Raw genomic sequence first — 21,698 nt, forward strand, 5'->3', positions numbered from 1 at the left:
CTATGCTACATCTACACTCTCTGACCGCGCCGAGTATCAGCCGCCACGGGCGTCGCCTCGCTCTCCTGCGAGTCGGCTCGCTGTACCGCCCGCCTCCCATAATCCGCTTGCGGAGTCCGTTGATTTTCCGTATATGTGCCCTCCCGCCACGTTCCCGCCGTCAGCGTCGAGGCGGCGGACGGCGCTCCCGATACCGTGGCTGTTGAGCCGTAGCCGTAGCTCTCCTGTCGCGAGGGAGCGAAGCTCTGGCCGGGCGTATGGTCATCCTCATCCTCCTCGTCCACCTTCGGCCGACCCCACCGCGCTTCGGGCTGGAAAAAGTCTGAATTCTGCCGTGAGGGATGCACGCCGTCTGTCGAAGTGGGGAGCGGTGGCTGTCCGAGGGCATCGCTCGCTCTCCACCCTGGCCGACGATGACGTCCTCCTTGAGTAAGGGACGAGACCCGCTGTAGACTGCCCCGCTTTGGCATACCGCCAGGCGACGATTTTGCGGTAGGGAGGCCGTCCGCTTCTGGAGGCAAAGACAGCACGCCTATCCGCCAGCGTACCGCCTTCCCCAAGGCCTGCACGCTGTCTTTGACCTCATCGTCGATCCGCTCATTCTCCTCTTCCGACTGAAAGGGAAAGAAGCTGCTATATCTCGATTGGGTACCGAGGACGAGGATCATTTGCAGGATCTGCTGCATGTCCGGGATAGTAGGTTGGGCGTCAGGCGGCAGGTCTTCGGGATCGGAGATGAGCACGGAGAGTCGAGGGATGAGGGGGAGGAGGATGTTGAGGAGAAATCCGGACAGCAGGACGTGTCGCACTGGGATAGGACGGGAGGGCTCGGACGAGGTTGATGAGGAGGGGAGATCGCGCATTTGGGAGAAGGGCAGAAATACGCCTTCGAGGTACTGAGAGTCAGCTTCTTGCAAGATCTTCAAGCATGTATGAACTCACAGAGAGAATGCGAGTCCAGAAGAACTTCCAGCACTCGGCTATTCGAGCGAGCAGGACCGTATCATCCGCCGTCTCGAGCCTTGACTTCAGGGTGAGCATACCGGATGATACAAGGTCCCTCAAGTCCGAGGAGAGCACGGCGATCAGTCGAGATGGCGCAGTCCGCTGCGAGGTAGCGATGATGTGCGAGTGACAGAGGTGACTGGAGGTCAGCTTGTACGCCTTATCTGTGTGTGTTATAGCTCACTTCAGGTCCTCGATAGGTAGCTTCAGCGCGCTCCCCGCAAAGATTGGCAGAACATTGATGGTGACCTGGCTCCAAGGACTGCTCGGGCTCGAGTGCGCCATAGTCTCCTTCATGCTGCGCCCGTCGGCTCTTGGTATGTCCTCGGACGGCAGGGTCGACAGGGGTGTCCCATCGGGAAGCACCACGCCCACGGACGATGCCATAGCTGACATGGCTGGGCGATTAACCGAGCTCGCCAGAGACGCATACGACGTCTTGTGGTTCATATTTGGCGCAGAGACAGCGAGGTTGCCTGCATGCGAGATCTGACCAGAGTTTCCGGTAGGTGTAGGCGAGAGAGGGGGAAGGGGCGGTAGATGTGACAGTGTGCTCGCTACCTGTGTCCAGTCAGCTGTGAACCCTTTCTTCGCTGGCCAAAAGGTAGACGTACCAGCTTGTTATCGTACATCCCTGCGCCCTGACCATACGTCTCGTCGCCTCTTGGCTTCCGTGGACTTCTAGGCAGGTGCAGCTGCAACCCCGCGAACGGCAGTCCAGGGAGCCGCTTGTCATCCTTTCTCGGGACGGGCGGGGCCTGCCCATGTGCGTCGAAGCTTCCTTTGCGTGACCGCGGATCATTGGCCGAGAGACCGGATAGGTTCGAGTGACTCGAGTAGGTAGGTGAAGGTGGGAGTGGGGCTTTGCGGGGCGAGCTGATTTGAGGGATCGTTTGGTTGATGGGAGTGGTTATTCTCGGTGGGTGAAGTCCGGGAGAAGGGGGCTGGATGGTGAGATTACTGGGCTGCCGCCCCGAGTTGCCGCGGGAGGAAGAGCGCATGGCGGAGTATGGGATGATGTGGTCATGCTTTGCGCATTGTACGAAGTCGAAAAGGTGAGCTCGAGCGAGAAGGTATTTTGAAGTGGAGGCATGTTGATCCTGACCTGACGATGTGTCCCAGTTGGCGGCACATCTCCTTATGGGACGCCTACCCGAGTCTACATATACTCTATACACAGCTTCTAAGTATCTGATATCGATGCCTAACCAAGATCTGAACCTATCTACACCAACGGTCCTACAGCACCACCTCCTATCTACCTTACGTGTACAACTGGAACGCCCCACCCCCTGCCATCTGCACCCACTCCTCCGCCTCCGGCATCTTGACGCTCTTGTGCTCCTTCCCACACCCCTTCGCCGGACAATTCCACGTATACTCCCTCGGCTGCTCCTTCTTTGACTTCGCCTTGCTCCTCCGCTTATCCGCCTTCTTTTCTGCTCCCAGAACCGGCAGCACACTGATGGGCGGCTGGACCGAGTCGAGCTCCTTCTCCGTGACCGGTGTGGAGATTTTGCGGAGACACCGCTGATCGACGAGGTGGCCGCACCGTAATGACCAGATCCGATCGTCCTCGTTGGTCGTCGACATCCGGAGCCGCGCGTGGCAGATGAAGCAAGAGAGGAAGGGTCTCTTCTTGCTCTTGACGATATCGCCGCTATCGTCAATCTCGATAGGTTTCGCCGATTCCAGGTCAAACATGTTGGTGAAGCCGTATAAGGGGGAGGGGAAGACAGGTTTCTCGCTCTCGACTTGCGCGAGGATGGCTTGGACATCGATAGGGGGTGGCCCGGCTTGACCGGCGTGGTGTGGTCCACCGTGGTGCCGGTGAGCATGGGGATCGTCAAAGTTGGGTGGGACGCCCCAGAAGAGCCCGCCAGCGCCTACTCCTTCCACCGCCGCTGCTCCCCGCTCGAATAGAGCTTCCAGACCCCCTCGTGCGGCGTCGAGGAACCAACGCCGATTCGCCCTTCCCGCGGCCCTCGCATCTGCTTGCAGCGCCTCGCCGCCCCGCGCAGCTTCATCGGCCTGGGGCACAATTTGAAGCCTGCGATTCCCCTGTTGCAAGACTGCACCGCCGAGACGGATAGGACCGGGCGGAGCGGCCCCTTCCTGGACAACGGGCAGATCTTCAAATCGATCCCTATCCGCGCGAGCAAGATCGCGCAGCTGCTGAGCTTGCGCCCTTCGCCTTTCCAGCACAGCTTCCAGCTCTACAGGCATTAGCACAACTACCATGCCTAACCTGTCCATTTGGCACTCACCCGCTAGATCCTGCTGTACTGCTACCCTTCTCGCCGCCGCCTGTCGCTCCCGAGCCGCCGCGTGCGGTGCTACGTGGGCATTACCACCCCGTTGTGGTGCTGGAGCGGCCCGGGGTGCCGCTGCATTTCCGGCAACAAAGACGACTTCCTCGTCACTGCTATCCCCCGTGAGATCCACGACCGCCTCCTCCTGGAACCGGACTTGCGGTCGAGCCGCTGACGGCTCAGCGGCGGCTTGCCTGCGAGGTACTGGGACCGGACGAATGGCTGATGAGCCGGCTGCGGCTGGTCGCCGCGCTTCTCCGAGGCCGGCGCCGACAGGTCTCGGGCGCACAGGGAGCTCCAGGTTCAAATTGTCCGAACCGTCCAGCTCGCCGCGTGCTTCTATCAGGGCTCGCAGCCGCTCGCGCCGATCCGCCACGGCAGACCTCCGCCGAGCCGCTGCCTCCGCTGCCGGTCCCGGTCCTGCTGCTTGAGGATGGGCAGGGAGACCGGGTGCCTCCCGCTGAGGGCCGTCGTCGTTGTCTCCCGTGAGTCGACGACGGACCCGATCCCGAATTGAGAAGAATTCCGACGAGTCCGGAGAGGAGGACGCTATCCGAACCCGCCGGCGATTGGCTCGTTCGGCACACACAAAAGGAACTTCTGGTCGTGGAGCTGCATTGTCCAAGAGCCGCCCGAGCCGCGCTTCCGCCAGCTGTTGATGCTCCGCTCGGCGGGACGATCCGTACATGGCTTCCGCAGTGACTGGCCTAAAGAATTCGGCTAGCCCGCTCGCACCGCTCCCCCTTTGTCTTGCCAGCAATGCCGCTTCCGCATCTCCCGCCCGTGCCGCTGTAATAGCACCTCTCCGGCGAGGCGTGAGGACGTTCACGCTCGATGGTCCCGCAGCCGCCTCCGCTGCCTGCGCAGTATCCGCCGTACGCCTGCTGCGCGCCGCATGATCCGCCTGTCCGCTTTCAGCAGGTCGAACACCGAAAGCAGCCAGCTGCTGATCACGTGGTATGCGGTTCCAAGGAGGAGGAGGAGAAGGAGAAGGAACCAAGCGCAGAGGGTCCTCTCCGTCGTCGTCGGAATCCGGGCTGAAGTGGTCCCGCAGATCGTGTCTCCCGAGTTGACGTCCGCGGCGTATGGGAACAGCGATGTCCACCCGGCCCTGAGATACCGGGAGATCGAAGGAATCAGCAGAGGATTCTGACATGGTGAAGTTGATAGGGGTAGTTGATTGGGATGGGAAGGAAGGGAGGGAGGGGATGAGTCAGCCGAAGGGAGCTGATGGCGAGTTGAACGTTGATGGCGGATGATAATTTGTAATTTCGGGGTTGTTCGGGCTTGGCTTAATAGATTTTGTTTGGACAGGGAGATAGTCTGGGCTACACCACAGGATACTGAGGGTAAACTGCAGTAGTGGATACTTCTAGTATGAAGTATGGAGTCGAGACAAAAGGGGAGCATGCTGAGCTCGGGTTGCGAGCGAGATATGGTCCGTGCGTAGGTTTTTGGTCGCTCCGGACGTGGACGTCGGGCGTGCAAGCAGATCCAGAAACTTGCCCAGCATATCTGCTGCCTGCCAGTGAGCCTACTGAACGTGGGAATACAGCTACATATTGTGATTATAATTGTGTCCTATGATACAGTCTTCTTCCCCTCCCGAGCATCTCCCACCCACCACGCCGTTCCGCCTAGTCCCCGCGTGAAGGCGAGTACTTGCTCCGCTTCCTCAACGTCGCACCATACTTCATCAATACCAACGGGATCGGTCTATACACGTAAGCTCTATCCCTGATACCAGACGATGTCAAGAGGGCAACTTACGCCATGAGCAACGCCAGGAAACCAAGCAAAGAGGACGCCCATTGCGTCCCGAGCCTCGTATACATCTGTCCCGCGAACAGCGGGAAGCCCGCGCCGAAGACGGATCGACAGACTGTAGCCGCCGCGAGCGCTGAGGCAGCGGACCAAAGGTAGACATCGATGATGTAGTTGAAGCTATACCATCAGCTGTGCCCTGTTGTGTCGACTAGACCCCAGACGGAAAAGGCCAGCTCACAGTGTGACGAACATCCCGAGAATCCCAATGCCGAGGAGCCCGGCAGCGAGGACGGGACTGATCCAGTGGATACTCTCATATGCGCCCGTCCAGCCAAACCAGAACATGGCGATGACGAGACACCAGGCTGTGATGACTGAGAGTTCGAGCCGTTTTTCAGGGAGGGGTGGCAGGGGTGCGCGCTTGGCTACGTGTCGCTGGTATCGAGGCTCAACGAGGAAGATGTAGCTAACATCATCAGCACGTTGATCCGTGAAAGAAGGGAAACTCGGACTCACATGAAGACGCAAATCACTCCACCGCATAGCAGTCCGAGGAAGGCGAGGCCGTTTTCACCTGCGTTGAAGCCGTGAACCTGTCGCCGTCAGCTTCTGATCATCCTCGGCCTCATTCGAGAAGCGGGGGACATACGTTGACGAAAACGAAGGGGAAGGCTTCGAACAGCAGATACACTACACCATACACGAAAGACATGTACAGCGTGATCGCGAGCAGCATCGGCTCGCGGACGAGCATGATGAATGGTTTGGCGAGGATATTGTGGAGGGTCTGCTTGAAGCTCCGGTCGGCTCTTTCGACTGATACGTCAGTTTCCCGCCATTCTCAAGCATCGTGCAAGGGGTTTTAGGCAACTTACGAGGAGCATAATACCGATCATCACCAGTCTCTTTACGCATCCGGACGGCTTTGGCGGTGAGGATCGCGGGAGCGTAGGTCTCGGGGACGACAAAGATGATGACGAGCAAACAGGCCCCGGCGAAGAGTGTCAATATCCAGAAGACCCATCTCCAGGACTGCAGGGTCAGCTACTTGGACACATCCAGGTCAAGATTGACTCACAGTCTCGGTGACCTGGATGTAGCCAGAAATGATCGGCCCCAGACTTGGCCCCGCGAACGGCGCGATACTAAACAGCGACATGGCCTGTCCTCGGTGGTCCGTGTCCCAGATATCCGCAATCAACGCGCCAGAATTCGTCAATGGCGCAGACGCAAACGTTCCGCCGAGGAAGCGGAAAACCAGGATACTGGCTGTATTTGGGCTAAGGGCGCATCCGACCTGAAATCCCGTATAGAAGACGAAGGAGATGATGAAGATGGGCCGACGACCGTATGCCTCGGATAGCGGACCCCAGAGGAGCGGGCCGAGGCAGTATCCGGCGACAAAGAGGGAGATTGTGAGAACCGCAATCTCCTCGGAGAATTGGAATTGCTCGATCAGGGGCTGGACGATACCGGATGGTGCGGACGACGCAAAGGTCGAGTTGAGGACGAGAAGGCCGGCGATAGCTGTCAACATCCACCGGTAGCCTACACCCCAGTTCTGCTTAGTTAGCACCGCTGTTCCCGAGCAAACAGGCCATGAGACTCACCTTGGGGTTTGCCGCCTCTCCCGGCTCAAATCTGACAGCGAACGGATCAGGCCCTTTCCTCTCCCTCTCACTCTCCCGCTGCAGCTCCTCCTCTAGACTCCGCACAGCCATCAAGCCCAACTCTGCGTCTTCCCCACTTGGCGCACTACCCCCGAACGGCCCCACGCCAGGCGGCAAGCTGACTTGCTTCCGGATCGGCTGCATCCCGTACCCAAAGGGCATCTCCCCGCCTGAAGAAGTCTCGACCTTGCGGTTGATACGCGAGAGCGTGCCCGACCGCTCGGTCCGGCGAGTAGGAGCGAGCGGGCTCACTTGGTCAGACGACTCTTTCTCGTTCATCCCGCCCATCCCGCCTCTGTTGGGGTCCTTCTCGTCGGTACCGACCCCGAGATCCTGCGCTTCTTCTGCGGCGTAATCGGGGGTGCATCGGCCGTGCTTGTATACCGGATGACTCCCGTCCGAGGGGGAGTTGGCGATTGTCGTACCAGAGGATTGGGAGGCTAGCTCGTCATTTGAGCGGGTAGTGCCGTCCCCGGATTGGGATGACGGTACGGCCGGTGCTTCCGATATGACCGGCTCATTGATTGAGGGAAGATGTGATGTAGAAGATGGCTGTACCTCCGAGTGAGGGAGGGTCGAGGTCGATCCATATGGCGTCCCGAGGACGAGCGGATCACGGGCCAGCCCCGACATTTTGTTGTTTACAGGATAGCTTAGCTATTGTACACAGCAGCTGTCTGATTTTGATGGGTCCGTCGGATGATATACAGGTGTGATGCGATGCGCGGTGATGATCAAGCTGTGGACGAAGAGATATGAATGTTTCAAGAGGAAAAGCTGATGGTGTGAGCCTGTGGGGTCTCGATTTATTTATGGCCGCATTTGGATGACGTCGCCACCAACAGCCACATTCCTCGCCGCGTCGGGTCCACAGTGCTGACGGCCGACGGGAGCTAGTTCCCAGTAGACCTCCCCATCAGATCAGTAGCTGACAAAGCTCTACCACAGCGGGGTAAAGACATGCACACAACGATCGGACCAAATCACACCTTCTCCACCGCGACCTTATCATAAGCCCTCCCCTTGCCCTTCCGCCACACACCGACCCTCTTCCTGCCCCCACCATAAAAGTACCACCCCAGCCCAGCAGGCACCGCCACAAAGCCCGCGAGGAGCACAAAGTAGTTGAGGGGGTTCGACAGCGTGCTGTACTCGTCGTTTTCACCGTCCAGGATCGGCAAGAGCGCGTCAGTACCCGAGGCGGCGGAAGAAGCGAGGTCGTCGTCGCCTTGGTAGTCTGGCTATTTTTGCATGCTTCAGAATACTGCTCTTCGGGTGTACGGACAGTGTTTTGGTATGGCTTGCGTATGCCTTCAACAGGGTGCGGAGGTGGGGTGGGGGATTTAGAGCTCAAGACGGAGAGGTACCTGGTTGCCCTCATCGTCAATCTCGTGATCCATTTCAAGCTACAACATCAGCTTCGATCATCACAATGGCGACATATCAATAGCTCACCTCGCCAGACGCAGTGATCTTGACGTCCTCGACCGGTTTGTCAGACCTGGCCTTGGCATTCTCCACAGCGTGGACAATGTCCATACCCTCAAGAACGTGACCGAAGACCACCTGTAATTGTCAGCTTGAGCTTGTTGAACGAGATCGAGGTAGCTGACGTGTCGGCCATCCAACCAGGAAGTCTTGACAGTGCTGAATATGTCAGCGCAACTCTAACTCCTTTACCAGGCCGCAGCGGCAGCTTTGCGGAATGCGAGGACCAAAAGCGACCGGTGAAAAGGGTCGAGGTGCGATCCGCGGAAATGCAAACCTGGTCCAGCCAACTCACCAGATGAAGAACTGAGACCCATTGGTGTCCTTTCCGGCGTTGGCCATTGCTATACTGTCAGCTTAGAATAGGCAGCGGGGAAAGGCAGGACATACAAAGCGTTCCGGGACCGGTGTGCTTGAGCTTGAAGTTCTCATCCGCGAACTGTTGATTCAGCTGTATTCATACATGTACTGGTGGTTCCAGCTGAGCGAATAAGTTGCAAGACATCCGCGGACGCGCAGTCGCAAAGGAGGTGCAGATAGGATGTCAACCCACCTTGTTGCCGTAGATGGACTTTCCGCCGGTTCCGTCGCCCTTGGTGAAGTCACCACCCTGAATCCTGACTGATCAGCTCCTCGCCTGATGCACCCGGCCATGTGGCGATGCTCAGACACGTATGAGCAGACTCACATGAACTGCTTGATGACCCGGTGGAACCCGCTCCCTTGGTATCCAAAGCCCAACTCCGTCCCGTCCTCCCTCTTCCCAGTGCAGAGAGCGCGGAAGTTCTCTACCGTCTTGGGAACAGTCCTGTCCGTCAGCGTTCACGTGTGCATCCACTCCGCACACGATGGCTCACTTTCCGTACAGACCCATGACGACCCGGCCGAGCGGCTTGCCTCCATGTTCAATATCAAAGTAGACCTTGTTGGTAATGACCGGCCCCTTTGACGCTTCTGCCACCGGGGAGAAGACGAAGAGGAGGGCCAGGAGGGCTGCGAAGAGTGATACGAGGGATAAGCGGAACATGATGGCTATGGTGTAGATGCAAGAGGGCAAAGGAGGACAGAAGGAGATGGATGGACGTGAACGTGGAGCTGCCAAAGTGGGGGGCAGACTTACACCGTCTTGTGGGCGGCACGTGATCAATCAAACGTCATGCATCATGTTGATTTCGCGCGCGACGCGTCCAAAAGCTCCAGCCAAAAGAAGGCCATTTTGTATCGAATCTATATGTACCAGCTAGTATTTACCTCTCTAGATAATCTGATCATCACACAGAATGGACGACCACCCGGACCCCATCCTCAACTTCTACTCAGAGAAAGAAGCGGAAGAGCCAGACGCGCTCTATATCGCTCTGACCATCGCCCGCACCGCGACACCAGAGGATGTACGCAAAGCCTACCGCAAGCTTGCGCTCAAGTATCATCCTGACAAGCATGGATCGAAAGGAGAGGACGATAAGGAGAGGATGGGGAAGGAGTTCCAGAAGATTGGGTTTGCGTATGCTGTGTTGAGCGATGAGGGGAGAAGGAAGCGGTGAGTCGTCGATCCTTGTCAGGGTGCACCGCAAGGATAGCCTACGCCTGGGACCAATGACTGCTGTCCGAGGCACATGCGAAGCTTCTCGGTCCTTGCTCTATGCCATTCGGCATCAATAGCTGATCCTCTACAGGTACGACGCGAATGGAAAGACGGCCGAGAATGCCTTCACCGACGCCGAGGAAATGGGCTGGGATGCGTACTTCGAGAGCCTGTTCCAACGGGTAGATCGGAAGATGCTGGATGACCATAAGGAGAAGTATCAGGGTGAGCTAGTAGATCCGCGATCGTGGCTGGACACTGGCTGATAGCCTAGATTCTCAAGATGAGCTCGACGATCTCGAGGAGGCATACAATAAATCCGAGGGGTCCCTCCCGTCCATCCTCCAGGGCATCCCCCACGCCACTCACGAGGACGAGTCCCGCCTCATCGGTCTCGTGGAAGATCTCATCTCATCCGGAAAGCTTGAGCGGACCAAGGCGTGGACGAAGTCATCAAAGGACCAGACGGCTGCCAAGGCTCGAGGAAAGAAGGCATCCAAGGAGGCCAAGGAGGCGGAGCAGGCTGCGAAGGAACTGGGGGTATGGGATGAGTTCTATGGGAATGGGGAGAAGGGGAAGCGGAATGGGAATGGAGGGACAGAGGAGGCAGGGAAGGGGAAGGGGAAAGGAAAAGCAAAGGGGAAGGAGGCGGGCGGAGGGGAGGATGCGCTCGCTGCGTTGATCCTGAAGCGGCAGAGGGATAGAGACGGGGGTCTGGACGCGATGGCGGCGAAGTACGCAAGGATGGAGGAGGATGCGAGGGAGAAGAAGAGGGCGAAGAAGGGTGGGAAGGCGACCAAGGAGCAGGAGCAGGAGAATGAAGAGCCGCCAGTGAGTAGCTACCGCCGTTTCGAACTCTTTCAACGAGTCGATCGAGAGCTGACCTTGCAGGAAATCAGCGATGCGGACTTTGAGGCGCTGCAAGCGAAGATGTTCGGCGGGAAGGGCGGAGCAGCAGGGTCCAAGGGGAAGAAGGGTAGGGCGTAGGGGGGAGTCGGTCGAAGTTCAGGCGACAAGAACCCTTCATACATTTCCATCTATTTCGTGTATATCAACTTCGATTTCGTTCATGCATTCTGCTTTGCTTACCCATCGCCCAGCGCTTTCCTCGCCTCCGCTGTCACTGTCGCTGCTGTTGCTCTTATCGGCCGCCATAATCGCAGCTGCTTCGGAATCGGGTGACGCCGATGACGTTGACGCTGTGCCTGAATTTGGCTCATCCTCTTCTCTGCCTCACTTTTCGCGCATCGACCATTCCTCCTTCTTCTCAGCTCACGACAAAAGTATCCAGGTATAATCAGGTCGTTCAAGAGGCCTCGCAGAGCCGTATCCTACAGCTATCCGCCCCTCCCGACTGGATTACCAGCCATGATCCGCCCAACATCATCGACACTCGCGACGTTCCGTCAACCTCTCGCTTCCCGCGCCCTCCTCCGCTCACGCCTCGTACATACCAAACCCTCCACTCCCACCCCTTCATCACAGCCCAAATCCCTCCCCTCGGTCCAGAAACGTACCTACATCTCCTTTCCCTCGCACCGCTTCTCGTCAAAATACCCCATCTTATCGCTCATCGCCCGACTCGGTGCGTCGGTCGTCATCGGTTCCGGTCTCCTCCTGGGGACAATCTTTGTCCATGATGCCTTTACATATCGGGAGAGGCATGTGGAGCGGGTGCCTGTAAATGCTTTAGCGATCAGCCCAAGGAAGGGCGGGAAGAAGGATCTGCCGATCCTTGAGGTGGATCTGGATGAGGAGGACGAGGCCAAGGTCAAGATGCACAAGAAGCCGAGATTGGTCATTCTCGGTGGTGGATGGGGTGTGAGTCTGGACCTCCTATGGGTGGTTGAGAGGCTGACTGTCTAGGCTGTAGCGGTCATTCAGTCCCTCCCGGTCGATACCTATAACGTGACGGTCATCTCCCCTCAGACGTACTTCACCTTCACTCCCCTCCTCCCTTCCGCTTGCGTCGGCACTGTCGAGTCCAGATCACTGGTCGAGCCACTCCGGAAGATCGTGGCCAGGGTGAGGGGTCACTTCCTGCTCGGATCGGCGGTGGATATCGATATGGGCGAGAGGTTGCTGGAGGTGGAGGTGCCGCATGATCAGGGAGAGGGGACCACACGGTGTTACGTGCCATGTAAATTGAACGGCCCTTAGATGGAGAGATTCACAGCTGACACACTTAGATGATAAGCTCGTGATTGCTGTCGGTTCGACCAGTAACGACCATGGCGTGCCAGGTCTGGAGCACTGTTTCCAGCTCAAAACAGTCCCGGACGCCCAGGGGATCAGGCGGAGAGTTATGAGTGAGTCCCGCTGCGATGCAACCTCGGATGGTACGGAGCTGACTTGCAGCCAACCTGGAACTTGCATCTTTACCAACGACCACGCCCGAGGAACGGAAAAGACTGCTCTCGTTTGTCGTCTGCGGTGGTGGACCCACAGGAGTTGAGTTCGCGGCTGAGCTCGTTGATATGATGGCTGAGGAAGTGTTGTCATACGTACGTAGCTAACTTTGGCATGATGGAGCGAGAACTTAGCTGATATCCTCAGTTCCCCAAGATCCTCAACAACGATATCCGTGTACACGTCATCCAGTCCCGAGACCACATCCTCAATACCTACTCCGAAAAGATTTCAGAGTACGCAGAGGCGCGGTTCGCCAGGAACGATGTCAACCTTGTTACCAACGCTCGGTAAGCTTTACTCCTATCTTGCTCCTTGCTGGGTCGGGTGTGTAAGCTTACCAGGCAGTGTAAAGGAGGTCACAGCCGACAAGGTCGTCATTACCCGCAAAGACCCCAAGGACAAGGATGCCAAGCCGATCACGGAGGAGATCAGCGCTGGTTTCGTTCTCTGGTCGACTGGTATTGGTACGTCCAAGCGCCGCTCACTGATAGGTCCACCAGAGATGAGCTAACCGATAGCGATGAACCCCTTCACCAAGCGCCTAGTCGAGATTCTGCCAAACCAGTTCCACTCCAAAGCGGTCATCACGGACTCGTTCCTCCGCGTGCAGGGCGCACCGAAGGGGACTGTATACGCTATTGGGGACGCTGCGACTATCAGCACGGATCTCACTGGGGATCTGCTTGAGCTCTGGGACAAATTCGATACCAACAAGGACGCCAAGCTGTGAGCTTCCCGAAACCCAACACACTTGAGTAGGAGACGGTAGCTGACATCATGACAGGGATTATGCGGAGTGGGAAGCAATGGCGAAGTTCATCAAGAAGCGGCACCCAATGGCGCAGCAGGCGATCGACAAGGTGTAAGTCTCGTTCTGCGGGCAGGGATGAGAGAGAGAGAGCTGACGGGGTCAGCCGGAACTTGTTCGACGAGTACGATACCGACAAGGACGAGGAACTGCGCCTGAACGAAGTGGCCGAGATGTTCCAGAAGCTCGAGAAGAAGATCACGTCGTACCCAGCTGTACGTCATCTGAAAAGAGCCCTGCAAAGAAGGAATCTTCAGCTGACAAATGTAGACTGCACAGGTGGCAGCTCAACAGGGCAAATACCTCGGAGCGATGTTTGGCAAGCTCGCCAAATCGCACAAGGCCCTCGAGCTGAACGAGATGCCCGACATGGATGATGAGGCGTACTATTCCCCTTTCGCGTACAGACATCTCGGCAACTTGGCTTACATTGGGAACTCGTAAGCTGGCTCTGTCGCATCCAGATGAGTATGAGCGTCAGCTAATGTGATAGCGCTGCATTCGACTATAATGGGTACAGCTTCGCTGGTGGTTTGTTGGCGATGTACGCATGGCGGTCGTAAGCTGAATATCTCCTTCCAAGGTAAGGATACAGTGAGCTGACGGGACAGGATCTACTGGTCTGAGCAGACTTCGATGCGAACGCGAACGTTGTTGATGTTTGACTGGATCAAGCGTGGAATCTTCGGTCGGGATCTTTCCAAGGTGAGCTTGGTCCATGCGGGTCGTCATACACAGGTGTATGTGAGCTGACAGAGGTCTCAGTTCTAGATAAGAAGAAGGGAACGGTTCTGACGGCGGATCTGACCTGAGCCGAGGGGTACAGGCGGGTGGCGATGCACTTTGCGTGTGTTCTAGAGGCTCTCCTGAGGCGGGCACTGAATGCACGTGTGTTTAGAGGAAAAGCTGGGGGCGGGCCAGCCTAGATGTCTCGGTAATATAGATATGCGAGACTTTGGAGGACAAGGCAGGACAAGGAAGGACGAGGAGGACAAGACAACAACACCCCGAGCCCGCTGCAGTGTCTGCTGACACACAGCGGCGGGGCACGGAGTGCGGATGCCCGGGTGCCTTGTCTCCGTCCCGGTCGAGGAATGCTTGGCCTCTGACGAGAGCACTCTGCAGAGCTCCGTACGGCCTATCATCGTGCCGATCTCCAGCGAGCTGCCTATCGTTTAACTGAAACCATCCGAGTCTCAACAGGCCGCATATGGGAATTTTGCGCGGCTGATTTTACTTTTGCCACCCAACCCTTAGGCGCGGCGTCCAAGGCGTGGTCTTTATCTGAGACATTGACGGGCTAAAGCTTATACTCCGGGTGACGGAGGGGTGAATAGCTGCCCACTTGGCGCCTATGCATACAGGCTGCTAATCAAGTCTTGGATTAGCTCCGCGGATTGCAGTGCGATTTAGCGGCGGCGGTCTCTGTCGGTATGGCTTCAGCGCGGAGACCTCTGCTTATCAGAGCGCAAGCTTTTCTCTCGGAACCTTGTTCGATCAACTATCGCTAGCCCTTTACTCAGACAAGCGCCATCCCGAAGCATAACTAAGATCTAGGCCTCAGAGGGACGGGTTCCTAGGCAGAAAATTGCGTCAGGCCGTAGCCGTAGCCGATGCCGATGCCGTTCCGGTCCAGGTGCTCCTCTCCTGCTTGCTCCGCAATGAATGAGCGGTGGGTCTATCAGTGAAGTCTTTACTCCCCCTTCAAAGGTATCTCGATACCTCATCCCTACCTTTGCCCATATACAACAGCAACGACACATCCGCATCCTCGCTCTCACTTGAAGAAAGGACGAAAACGCACACAACGACACCGGTGAACGGAGACCTCGTCTAGCCAAAGCGAGTGTCCAGTTCATATAGCCCTCGTTGTATCATATTCGACATCGGCCCAAGATCGACAGGAGGCACCTACTCTTCACCTCTCATCCCTCCCGCCTCTCATCTTCACCTCCCACCTCTTCCCCCACTCCAGCACTCTCTCCCCACCTGTACGACCACTCCCCATTCCTCGCCTCGTCATCGGACATCCCCGCCCTTCATCTCATCTCATCTCTCCGTCTTATCCTCCGTTATCGCCCAACGCCACTCCCCATCCATCGTCGCATCTCACCGGGCTCGACGCAAGGCGATCACCCGATAACGCTGAGCGCGCACGGAAAGGTGGAACGGCAGAGGAAGAACCGGAACCGACTGTCCCGTCGGTTGGGCGATATCAACAACAACATCTCGTCATTCGTCTGCTGGACAGACCGTCGGCGCAAAGCAAGAGCTTGACGCTCGCTGCCTAATGGAATAAAGCTCTATCGCCTTGACAATCAAGCTCGGGCCTAATAGCCTAATCACCATTACAAACGCACGCTCGGCCAGTGACTATCCTCTTGATCGATCTGCGGGACAGAGATCATCGTGAGTTAGATTTGCCGCATCTCTTCGTCTTCTACCTCTACCTCTCTCCGCCACCTCCATCCTCCTTATATACATCCTCGGGCAGAGCCTGACACAACAGCAAGCCTGGCGCTACAAGGCAATAAACAAACAAACAACCTATAATCCAATACAAACAGCCAGCCTGTTCCACCCAATCCATTAATACCGAGACATCCCCCGGGCTTGTTGACAAGCTCGCCAAATCTCAACCCCACCCATCCTCCAGCCCGGTCGTCTACCTGAGTCGCCGCCGATCAGTCAGCGTCGCATCCGCATCTAGGCCCGCGCTCGCCTCAAACCTCCCCAGCCACCGTCACAACCATGGAATCACTCTTCGAGCCGTCCTCATACCTCGATCCGTCTCCATATGACCCTTCCTCCTTCCTCACCTTCTCCTCTTTTGCCGATCTCACCGCATCACCACCCAGCATCAGTGATACGTGGGACGACATCTTCTACTCCCCTTCTTCTTCTTCTTCATTTTCGTCTTCTTCTTCTTTTTCCCCTTGTTCATTATCATCCAAACATCCCGCAAACATCTACAACGCTGCCGCCGGACTTCCCACCCGCTCAGCCTATTCAACGTCAAGCGATTGTTCCTCGCCTGACCTCGCATTCGACCCCTTCGAGATCGCCTCGTCCGCTTTCGAAGCGTCATCCCCAGGTATCTTCCATCTCCCCTCCCACGCCGGTCCGAGCAAGCTCAGCGCTGCCGACGCTGCTCCCGGCCTCACCCACCGCGTTACCTCGTCCACGGACAGCACCTGGGACAGTCCCCTCATCACTCCCGCGCTGAACAGCAACGCTCCCGGCTTCGTCTCGCCCCAACAGGTCAGCAAAGCCGCCTTCTCGTGGGAAGACGCACCCTCCACTCTCGCCTCATCCTCCTCCTACACCCCTCCTACCACCGCCGTCTCCCCCGTCCCCCTCCGTGTCGCCTCCAACCCCTCTCTCGGCGCACACAAGAACCCGCGAGCCATCCGTCCCGTCAACTCGATGCCGGCGCTCAAGGAAGAAGTGGACACGTTCCAGTGGTTCGACGGAACCAGCCTGGACGGGACGGACCCGGTCATTGACGAGGCGTTGGTGGATAACTTTGATTGGGTGTTTGGGGACTATGGATTAGGGGAGAATCTGCAGGGAACCATCTTCGCCGCATTCAAGGAGAATGAGCCAGCCGAGCCTGCGCATAACACCCCTCTCACTTCCGCCTCAACCTCCGGTCTCCTCCCTCACGAGCCGGTCTTCTCTACAACCCACAACTCGACTTCCCCCATCGAGACCACGGACAATTTCAGCATAAACAACAACGACCTATCATCATGGTACGCTCAAAACGCCGAGATGACGCAGGCCGTCAACCCCTCGGCGCAGATGCAGACGTACGAGTTCCCCTCGTCGTTCGGCATCGACCCTACCGTCTTGGGCGGGGGATCGGACGGGTCAAGGCCGGCGAGTGCGCCTGGAGGCGATGTAGAGGGACTGGGGATGTTGAGCGCACCAGTATCTGGGCAGATGTCGCGGAGGTGAGTAGTCCCATCTGAATTGCTATGGGACATGACTGACAATCAGCTTGACGGCTCCCGGCTACGTACCTAATCGGAGTGCTCCAGCCTCGGACCTCTTTGCATTCGACCCTCACTCCATGCAACCCACACATTACGCTCCTCAGCAGCAGTCGACCTACCCCCCGACTCAGCAGCTTCCCATCCGCCCCCTTCCTCAGCGGAGAGCATCGCATGGGCTGAGCATCTCGATCCAACCCTCGGCCTACTCTACCTTCTCGATGCCGACCGACCTGCCGACCCCTCCCCACTCGGCACCGTTCAGCTCATCGAGCATGGTCCACGCCCAAGCGCACGCTCAGTCCGGGTATGCGCCCCAGGTGTACTCGCACCTCCAGGCACCCGCGCAGATGGCTCGGGCTGGAACGCAGCCCCTGCCCTCGACCAGGCGGAACAGCGCGACCTCTACCACCGGCGCGTCCACCCCGACTATGCCGGCCCACCTGGTCCGCGCACAGGCGATCGTGCAGATGCAGGAGGCCAAGGAGGAGCAGCAGAGGCAGGAGATGCGCCGCAAGGCCGCGTCTCGCAAGATCGGGATGGCGGAGGCTAGCGTCATGCAGCCTCTCACTTCGTCCGCTCCCATCCAGCCGCCCCCGCACCACGCTCCCCCTCAACCGCGTCATCAGCCCTCCATCGTCGGTTGGGCCGGCCCGTCCTCGCTTCCCTCGCAGTCGCACATGCCATCCGGTATGAGCGGGAATTTGGGACCGGTCCTCACCACTCAACCCCTCATCGTCCACCCCCCTCCTCAACAGTACTACTCTACTGCCCCCGCACACACCTACCACCCCTCGCACCTCGCCCACCCCCAGCAACACCCCCAGCCCCAGCCGCACCGCGTCCACCCACCTCCTCACCCCGGTATGGGCGCCGGTGTCGGACTCGGTATGGGTATTCCCCGTCCCATGGCTCGTCTCCCTTCATCACCTACCAAGGGCTCTCGCAAAGTCACCTCGCCGACCAAGCGCTCGCCTTCCGGCGCAACCAAGCGGCGGCCAGTCATGCAGCCGGGCGGATTCTCGTGGGGCGAAGCGACCTTCATCAACTTCACCCCTGACGACGCAGAGAAGCTCTTGACGGGTGTCGCGCCAAGTGGGTCTCAGGCCAAGCGGAAGCGCGAGGAGGATGCGGCGCGGGGAAGCGGGGCGATGACCATGAGCATGGGCATGGCGGGTGGTATGATGGCGGGAGAATATCTTGCGGTGGATATGGACAGAGAGGGGTCGAAGCGGTCGAGGGGAGAGTAGGAGGTAGTTTGGTGATGTGCGACCTGGACGAGTAGGATCTATCTGTTTGTATATTGTATGCTATCTGTACGTATAATAGCTTTAGCATACATAGACTTGACGCAGATGCAGCATGATGATAGATACCTCGACTGGCTGGCTGGGTGCGCAGAAAGACACTGGTCAATCGTGCATGAGGAAGAAGGCCGAGAACGACTTGGAGACAAAGGCTGGTACACTGGCGACTATATACAAGTGAGGCTTACAAAGGTCCTACAAGGAGGGTGGTACATTGCCCGAGGCCGAATGCGCTACAAGCCGTGGCTGATCTCATAGACCACATGAGGGGGAAGGTCGTCGATCGGGTCATTGTCGGGGAAGCGGTACCTGCCGATGATCAGCTTGGGTCCCGGGTCCATTGGCAGGCCAGGAGGACGGAGACTTACTTGCTGAGGATGTGCGGGATACCGGCAAAGAGTGGGCCGTATCGCGCAGCATTGTCGTACAGCTCGTACACCGGGATAGCGTGCAGCTTCATGTTCGCCGGGACAGCGAAAATCTCTGCTCGCGTCAGCTTATGGCCATGCTAACAGACGACCAGACGAATCAGCTTACTCTTGGGAGGGAGCTCAACCATGAAGACCTTCTTGATCTCCTTCGGATGGGTGTGCTGAGGAGGGAGATAGGGGTACTGCCAGTCATCAGCTCTCGTCCTGAGCTCGCGGCAATCCTACAGCTGACTCACGAAGAATGTGTCAAAATTGGGCCTGTACCACATACTAACGCACTCTCTGACCTTCCAGTCGCCCGCCTCCTTGTTGCGCGCGAGGAGCCAGTTGGGCGCGGTCGACTCGGGGACGCCAAGTTGCTCATTGAGGCGGGTGATGAGGCCGTCCTCGAATGACTCGGAAGGGTCGAGATAGCCGCCGGGACTGTAGAATCAGCTCATCATCCCCTGCTTTGCCCAACGCATATTCCTCGAGCGGAAACGTCACACTTACAGCTTGTAGAACGCGTTGGCCACCTGGACGACCAGGACGTGCGGGAAGCCTCGGTGCTGGATTGATCAGCTATGACCCTTCTGAGACACAGAAATGTCGACCTGATAGCTCACGGTGACTACGATGAGGGCTTCAGCCGAGCGCCTCATACCGCTCTCTGAATACTGCAGCTTCAGGCGCTCGAGGCGGTCGGAGACGGAGTTGTCCTCCTCTTGCTGGCTCTCTCGCTCACTGCTTGGTCAGCTCGAGGCGCAGGACTCCAATTGACCCGACTAGCCACTTGAAGCTCACATCATCATGTAGTCCTGGAGGGGGCAGCTGTTCAATCAGCTTTGACCGGTAAGAAGGTGGGGTGGGGGAGGAACGATCTGGGTGAAGGGCGGGGCTCACATGGGGAAATCAGTCCTCATATCTGCGACCATCTTGCTGACTATCTCAAGGGTGGATCTTTGGGTACTCAAGAGGTGGGTCGTGGTAGATGCAGGGGGAGTGAATGTAAAGAAGAGAGTACGAGGCAAGGGAGGAAGAGTTGGGAAGGCGGCGGAATGTTGGATCCTGGCTGTGTGTTTCAGAGCGTGCCTGAAACGCGTCATTTCCTAATAGAATTAGGTACTCTGATTAGAAAATTCCATTAGGAAATGCAGTTGAGTCAGCTCACTGACGTCACCCCAGCCAAAAAGTCTGAGGAAGGTGCTGAATCGACCATCATCTTCCTCCTTTAGCTTTATCACTCAGCCAAGTCTCGCCTTCACAGTCAGACTGATGCTGGTATTCCCCTTGTATGATCTGTACCTCACCATCATGTCCTTCCTCTCCCCGCTAATCTCCGCCACCTTCCCCTCACCCCGCCCAGGACCGCACAAGAACCTTGGATACGCCTTCCTCTCCACCCCGGCTCTGGCGCCCTGGTCTCTGAAGTCCCCTACCTTCATCAGCAACGGGAAGCCGGCATTGAACCTATTGGATATAGGGTATGCGGTGTACTATCCATCCGCTCCGCCAAAACGGGGATGGCTCGGAGGCGGGGAGGGTACGGTCCATTGGTTGAGTGATCCAAAGAAGGAGGTAGTACGGGGGTATGAGCGCTTTCTAGGAAAGAGGACATACTGGCTGCTGGGTGAGCTTAGCAGCTTCTGGGCGGAAGGCGCAGAGCTGACATGATCAGTGAAAGCAATGAGCTTCTTTGTGCCTCGCATGAGAGTGAGCAGATTCCACCGCTGGATGGAGAGGGAACCTAATCTTGCAGTTCCGTGCCAATCGCAACGCTCCACTACTACCCCCTTCCTCATCTTCGCAGTATCCGATCGTTGTATTCTCACACGGTCTCGCGGGTACAAGAACGACCTATTCACAATACTGCTCCGCGCTCGCATCGGAGGGATTCGTGGTGCTGTCGATCGAGCACAAGGACGGGTCTGGACCGCTGGTCACAGTCTCACGAGGGGAAGGAGACGGGGAGAAGGATGGTTTGCTGCACTATATACGGGGGACAGATCTACTGTGAGCTTAGGCGTATAGCTTTCCTGGCCGAAAGCTAACGATACAGCTGGGCTGTCGATGAAGATTCCTCACTCTCGCACTTCCGGACGCTCCAGCTTCAAATGCGCCTTCGCGAGGTGTACGAGACGTACCACTCATTCCGACGAGTACTGGCAGGCGAGGTGGAGCCTGTATTTGAGGGGATGAAGGGAGATCAGCCGCTGGAATGGCTTGCATCGCTACGGGATAAGGTCGATCCCGAGCAGGTCTACTACACCGGGCACTCTTTCGGAGGAGCGACAGTCGTACGTTCAGCTCCACTTCCTGCATGAGAGTTTCTGGCTGAACGATAGATCAACACCCTACAAACACCTCCACCAGACTCAGCCTATTCCCGACTTCCTGTCGTCAAAGCGATAGCCCTGGACCCGTGGCTGGAACCCCTCGCAGCTCCTGCTCCATCACAGCATGGCGGGCCAGTCTCGCCGCCGCTCCTTGTGCTCAACTCTCCAGGCTTCACGATATGGAGAACCCACTTCCAGCGGCTGGTCAAGCTCGTGAAGGAGGCAAAGGGCAGTCTGATCACTATTATGAAGGGTACCCGTGAGTAACGTCTGTCATCTCAATCGAGCCAATTAGCATAGCTGATCAACAGACCAAAGCTTCTCCGACTTCCCCCTCCTTCTCCCACCATCTAGCGGTTCCCTCCGCTTCCTCGCCGCCTCGCATGAGCTCAGTATCAACTTCATCCGCGGTCACCTTGGTACTTCCCCGATACTCAAGGACTTGCAAGCCGATGGTGGAGAGGTAGAGAAGGACGAGAAGGGGAAGATGACTGCCACATCGGCGGTAGCTGTCCACCTCATCGGAAAGGATTGACCTGATAGATTTTAGACTTCGGCATGTTGTGTGTTTTCCTCTGCATCACCCATAGATTGACCATGCAT

The 21,698-nt window shown here is 57.5% G+C and overlaps 9 protein-coding genes across 9 annotated transcripts; 4 read left to right on the top strand and 5 right to left on the bottom strand.

The window, feature by feature from the left end:
- Positions 1–11: 11 nt before the first annotated feature.
- MKK02DRAFT_43549 (HbrB-like-domain-containing protein) lies at positions 12–2,006 on the bottom strand (the record flags this gene model as incomplete). Its single annotated transcript, XM_053092485.1, has 4 exons — positions 12–896; positions 943–1,144; positions 1,190–1,566; positions 1,620–2,006. 4 exons carry the CDS (start codon positions 2,004–2,006, stop codon positions 12–14), a joined length of 1,851 nt encoding a protein of 616 aa, XP_052947400.1.
- A 262-nt stretch (positions 2,007–2,268) lies between these two features.
- MKK02DRAFT_43550 (uncharacterized protein) lies at positions 2,269–4,473 on the bottom strand (the record flags this gene model as incomplete). Its single annotated transcript, XM_053092486.1, has 2 exons — positions 2,269–3,221; positions 3,273–4,473. 2 exons carry the CDS (start codon positions 4,471–4,473, stop codon positions 2,269–2,271), a joined length of 2,154 nt encoding a protein of 717 aa, XP_052947401.1.
- Positions 4,474–4,954: 481 nt separating this feature from the next.
- On the bottom strand, positions 4,955–7,033 carry MKK02DRAFT_24060 (major facilitator superfamily domain-containing protein; the record flags this gene model as incomplete). Its single annotated transcript, XM_053086836.1, has 8 exons — positions 4,955–5,033; positions 5,088–5,261; positions 5,323–5,550; positions 5,601–5,677; positions 5,734–5,900; positions 5,960–6,116; positions 6,163–6,645; positions 6,695–7,033. 8 exons carry the CDS (start codon positions 7,031–7,033, stop codon positions 4,955–4,957), a joined length of 1,704 nt encoding a protein of 567 aa, XP_052947402.1.
- Positions 7,034–7,737: 704 nt separating this feature from the next.
- Positions 7,738–9,269, bottom strand: MKK02DRAFT_32425 (peptidylprolyl isomerase B; the record flags this gene model as incomplete). Its single annotated transcript, XM_053088500.1, has 9 exons — positions 7,738–7,995; positions 8,122–8,160; positions 8,210–8,320; positions 8,368–8,401; positions 8,538–8,586; positions 8,633–8,681; positions 8,796–8,859; positions 8,931–9,050; positions 9,100–9,269. 9 exons carry the CDS (start codon positions 9,267–9,269, stop codon positions 7,738–7,740), a joined length of 894 nt encoding a protein of 297 aa, XP_052947403.1.
- A 253-nt stretch (positions 9,270–9,522) lies between these two features.
- MKK02DRAFT_43553 (uncharacterized protein) lies at positions 9,523–10,814 on the top strand (the record flags this gene model as incomplete). The annotated part of the gene is made up of 4 exons (XM_053092487.1): positions 9,523–9,782; positions 9,919–10,052; positions 10,102–10,658; positions 10,719–10,814. The coding sequence occupies 4 exons, from the start codon at positions 9,523–9,525 to the stop codon at positions 10,812–10,814; spliced, it is 1,047 nt and encodes a 348-aa protein (XP_052947404.1).
- A 381-nt stretch (positions 10,815–11,195) lies between these two features.
- Positions 11,196–13,859, top strand: MKK02DRAFT_43554 (putative 64 kDa mitochondrial NADH dehydrogenase; the record flags this gene model as incomplete). The annotated part of the gene is made up of 13 exons (XM_053092488.1): positions 11,196–11,648; positions 11,694–11,967; positions 12,017–12,136; positions 12,186–12,331; positions 12,384–12,526; positions 12,585–12,703; positions 12,758–12,965; positions 13,024–13,101; positions 13,154–13,262; positions 13,318–13,487; positions 13,541–13,606; positions 13,659–13,752; positions 13,824–13,859. The coding sequence occupies 13 exons, from the start codon at positions 11,196–11,198 to the stop codon at positions 13,857–13,859; spliced, it is 2,016 nt and encodes a 671-aa protein (XP_052947405.1).
- A 1,939-nt stretch (positions 13,860–15,798) lies between these two features.
- MKK02DRAFT_43555 (uncharacterized protein) lies at positions 15,799–18,292 on the top strand (the record flags this gene model as incomplete). The annotated part of the gene is made up of 2 exons (XM_053092489.1): positions 15,799–17,003; positions 17,050–18,292. The coding sequence occupies 2 exons, from the start codon at positions 15,799–15,801 to the stop codon at positions 18,290–18,292; spliced, it is 2,448 nt and encodes an 815-aa protein (XP_052947406.1).
- Positions 18,293–18,713: 421 nt separating this feature from the next.
- Positions 18,714–19,682, bottom strand: MKK02DRAFT_36500 (Cleavage/polyadenylation specificity factor subunit 5; the record flags this gene model as incomplete). The annotated part of the gene is made up of 7 exons (XM_053089436.1): positions 18,714–18,832; positions 18,887–18,962; positions 19,017–19,203; positions 19,273–19,328; positions 19,386–19,503; positions 19,564–19,590; positions 19,663–19,682. The coding sequence occupies 7 exons, from the start codon at positions 19,680–19,682 to the stop codon at positions 18,714–18,716; spliced, it is 603 nt and encodes a 200-aa protein (XP_052947407.1).
- Positions 19,683–20,073: 391 nt separating this feature from the next.
- MKK02DRAFT_43557 (putative platelet-activating factor acetylhydrolase 2, cytoplasmic) lies at positions 20,074–21,630 on the top strand (the record flags this gene model as incomplete). Its single annotated transcript, XM_053092490.1, has 6 exons — positions 20,074–20,389; positions 20,438–20,472; positions 20,519–20,772; positions 20,819–21,056; positions 21,105–21,354; positions 21,407–21,630. 6 exons carry the CDS (start codon positions 20,074–20,076, stop codon positions 21,628–21,630), a joined length of 1,317 nt encoding a protein of 438 aa, XP_052947408.1.
- Between the last annotated feature and the right edge of the window lie 68 nt (positions 21,631–21,698).

The sequence above is a fragment of the Dioszegia hungarica genome, assembly GCF_025882075.1.
Source record: "Dioszegia hungarica strain PDD-24b-2 chromosome Unknown MKK02contig_7, whole genome shotgun sequence".
Classification (NCBI taxonomy): Eukaryota; Fungi; Basidiomycota; class Tremellomycetes; order Tremellales; family Bulleribasidiaceae; genus Dioszegia; species Dioszegia hungarica.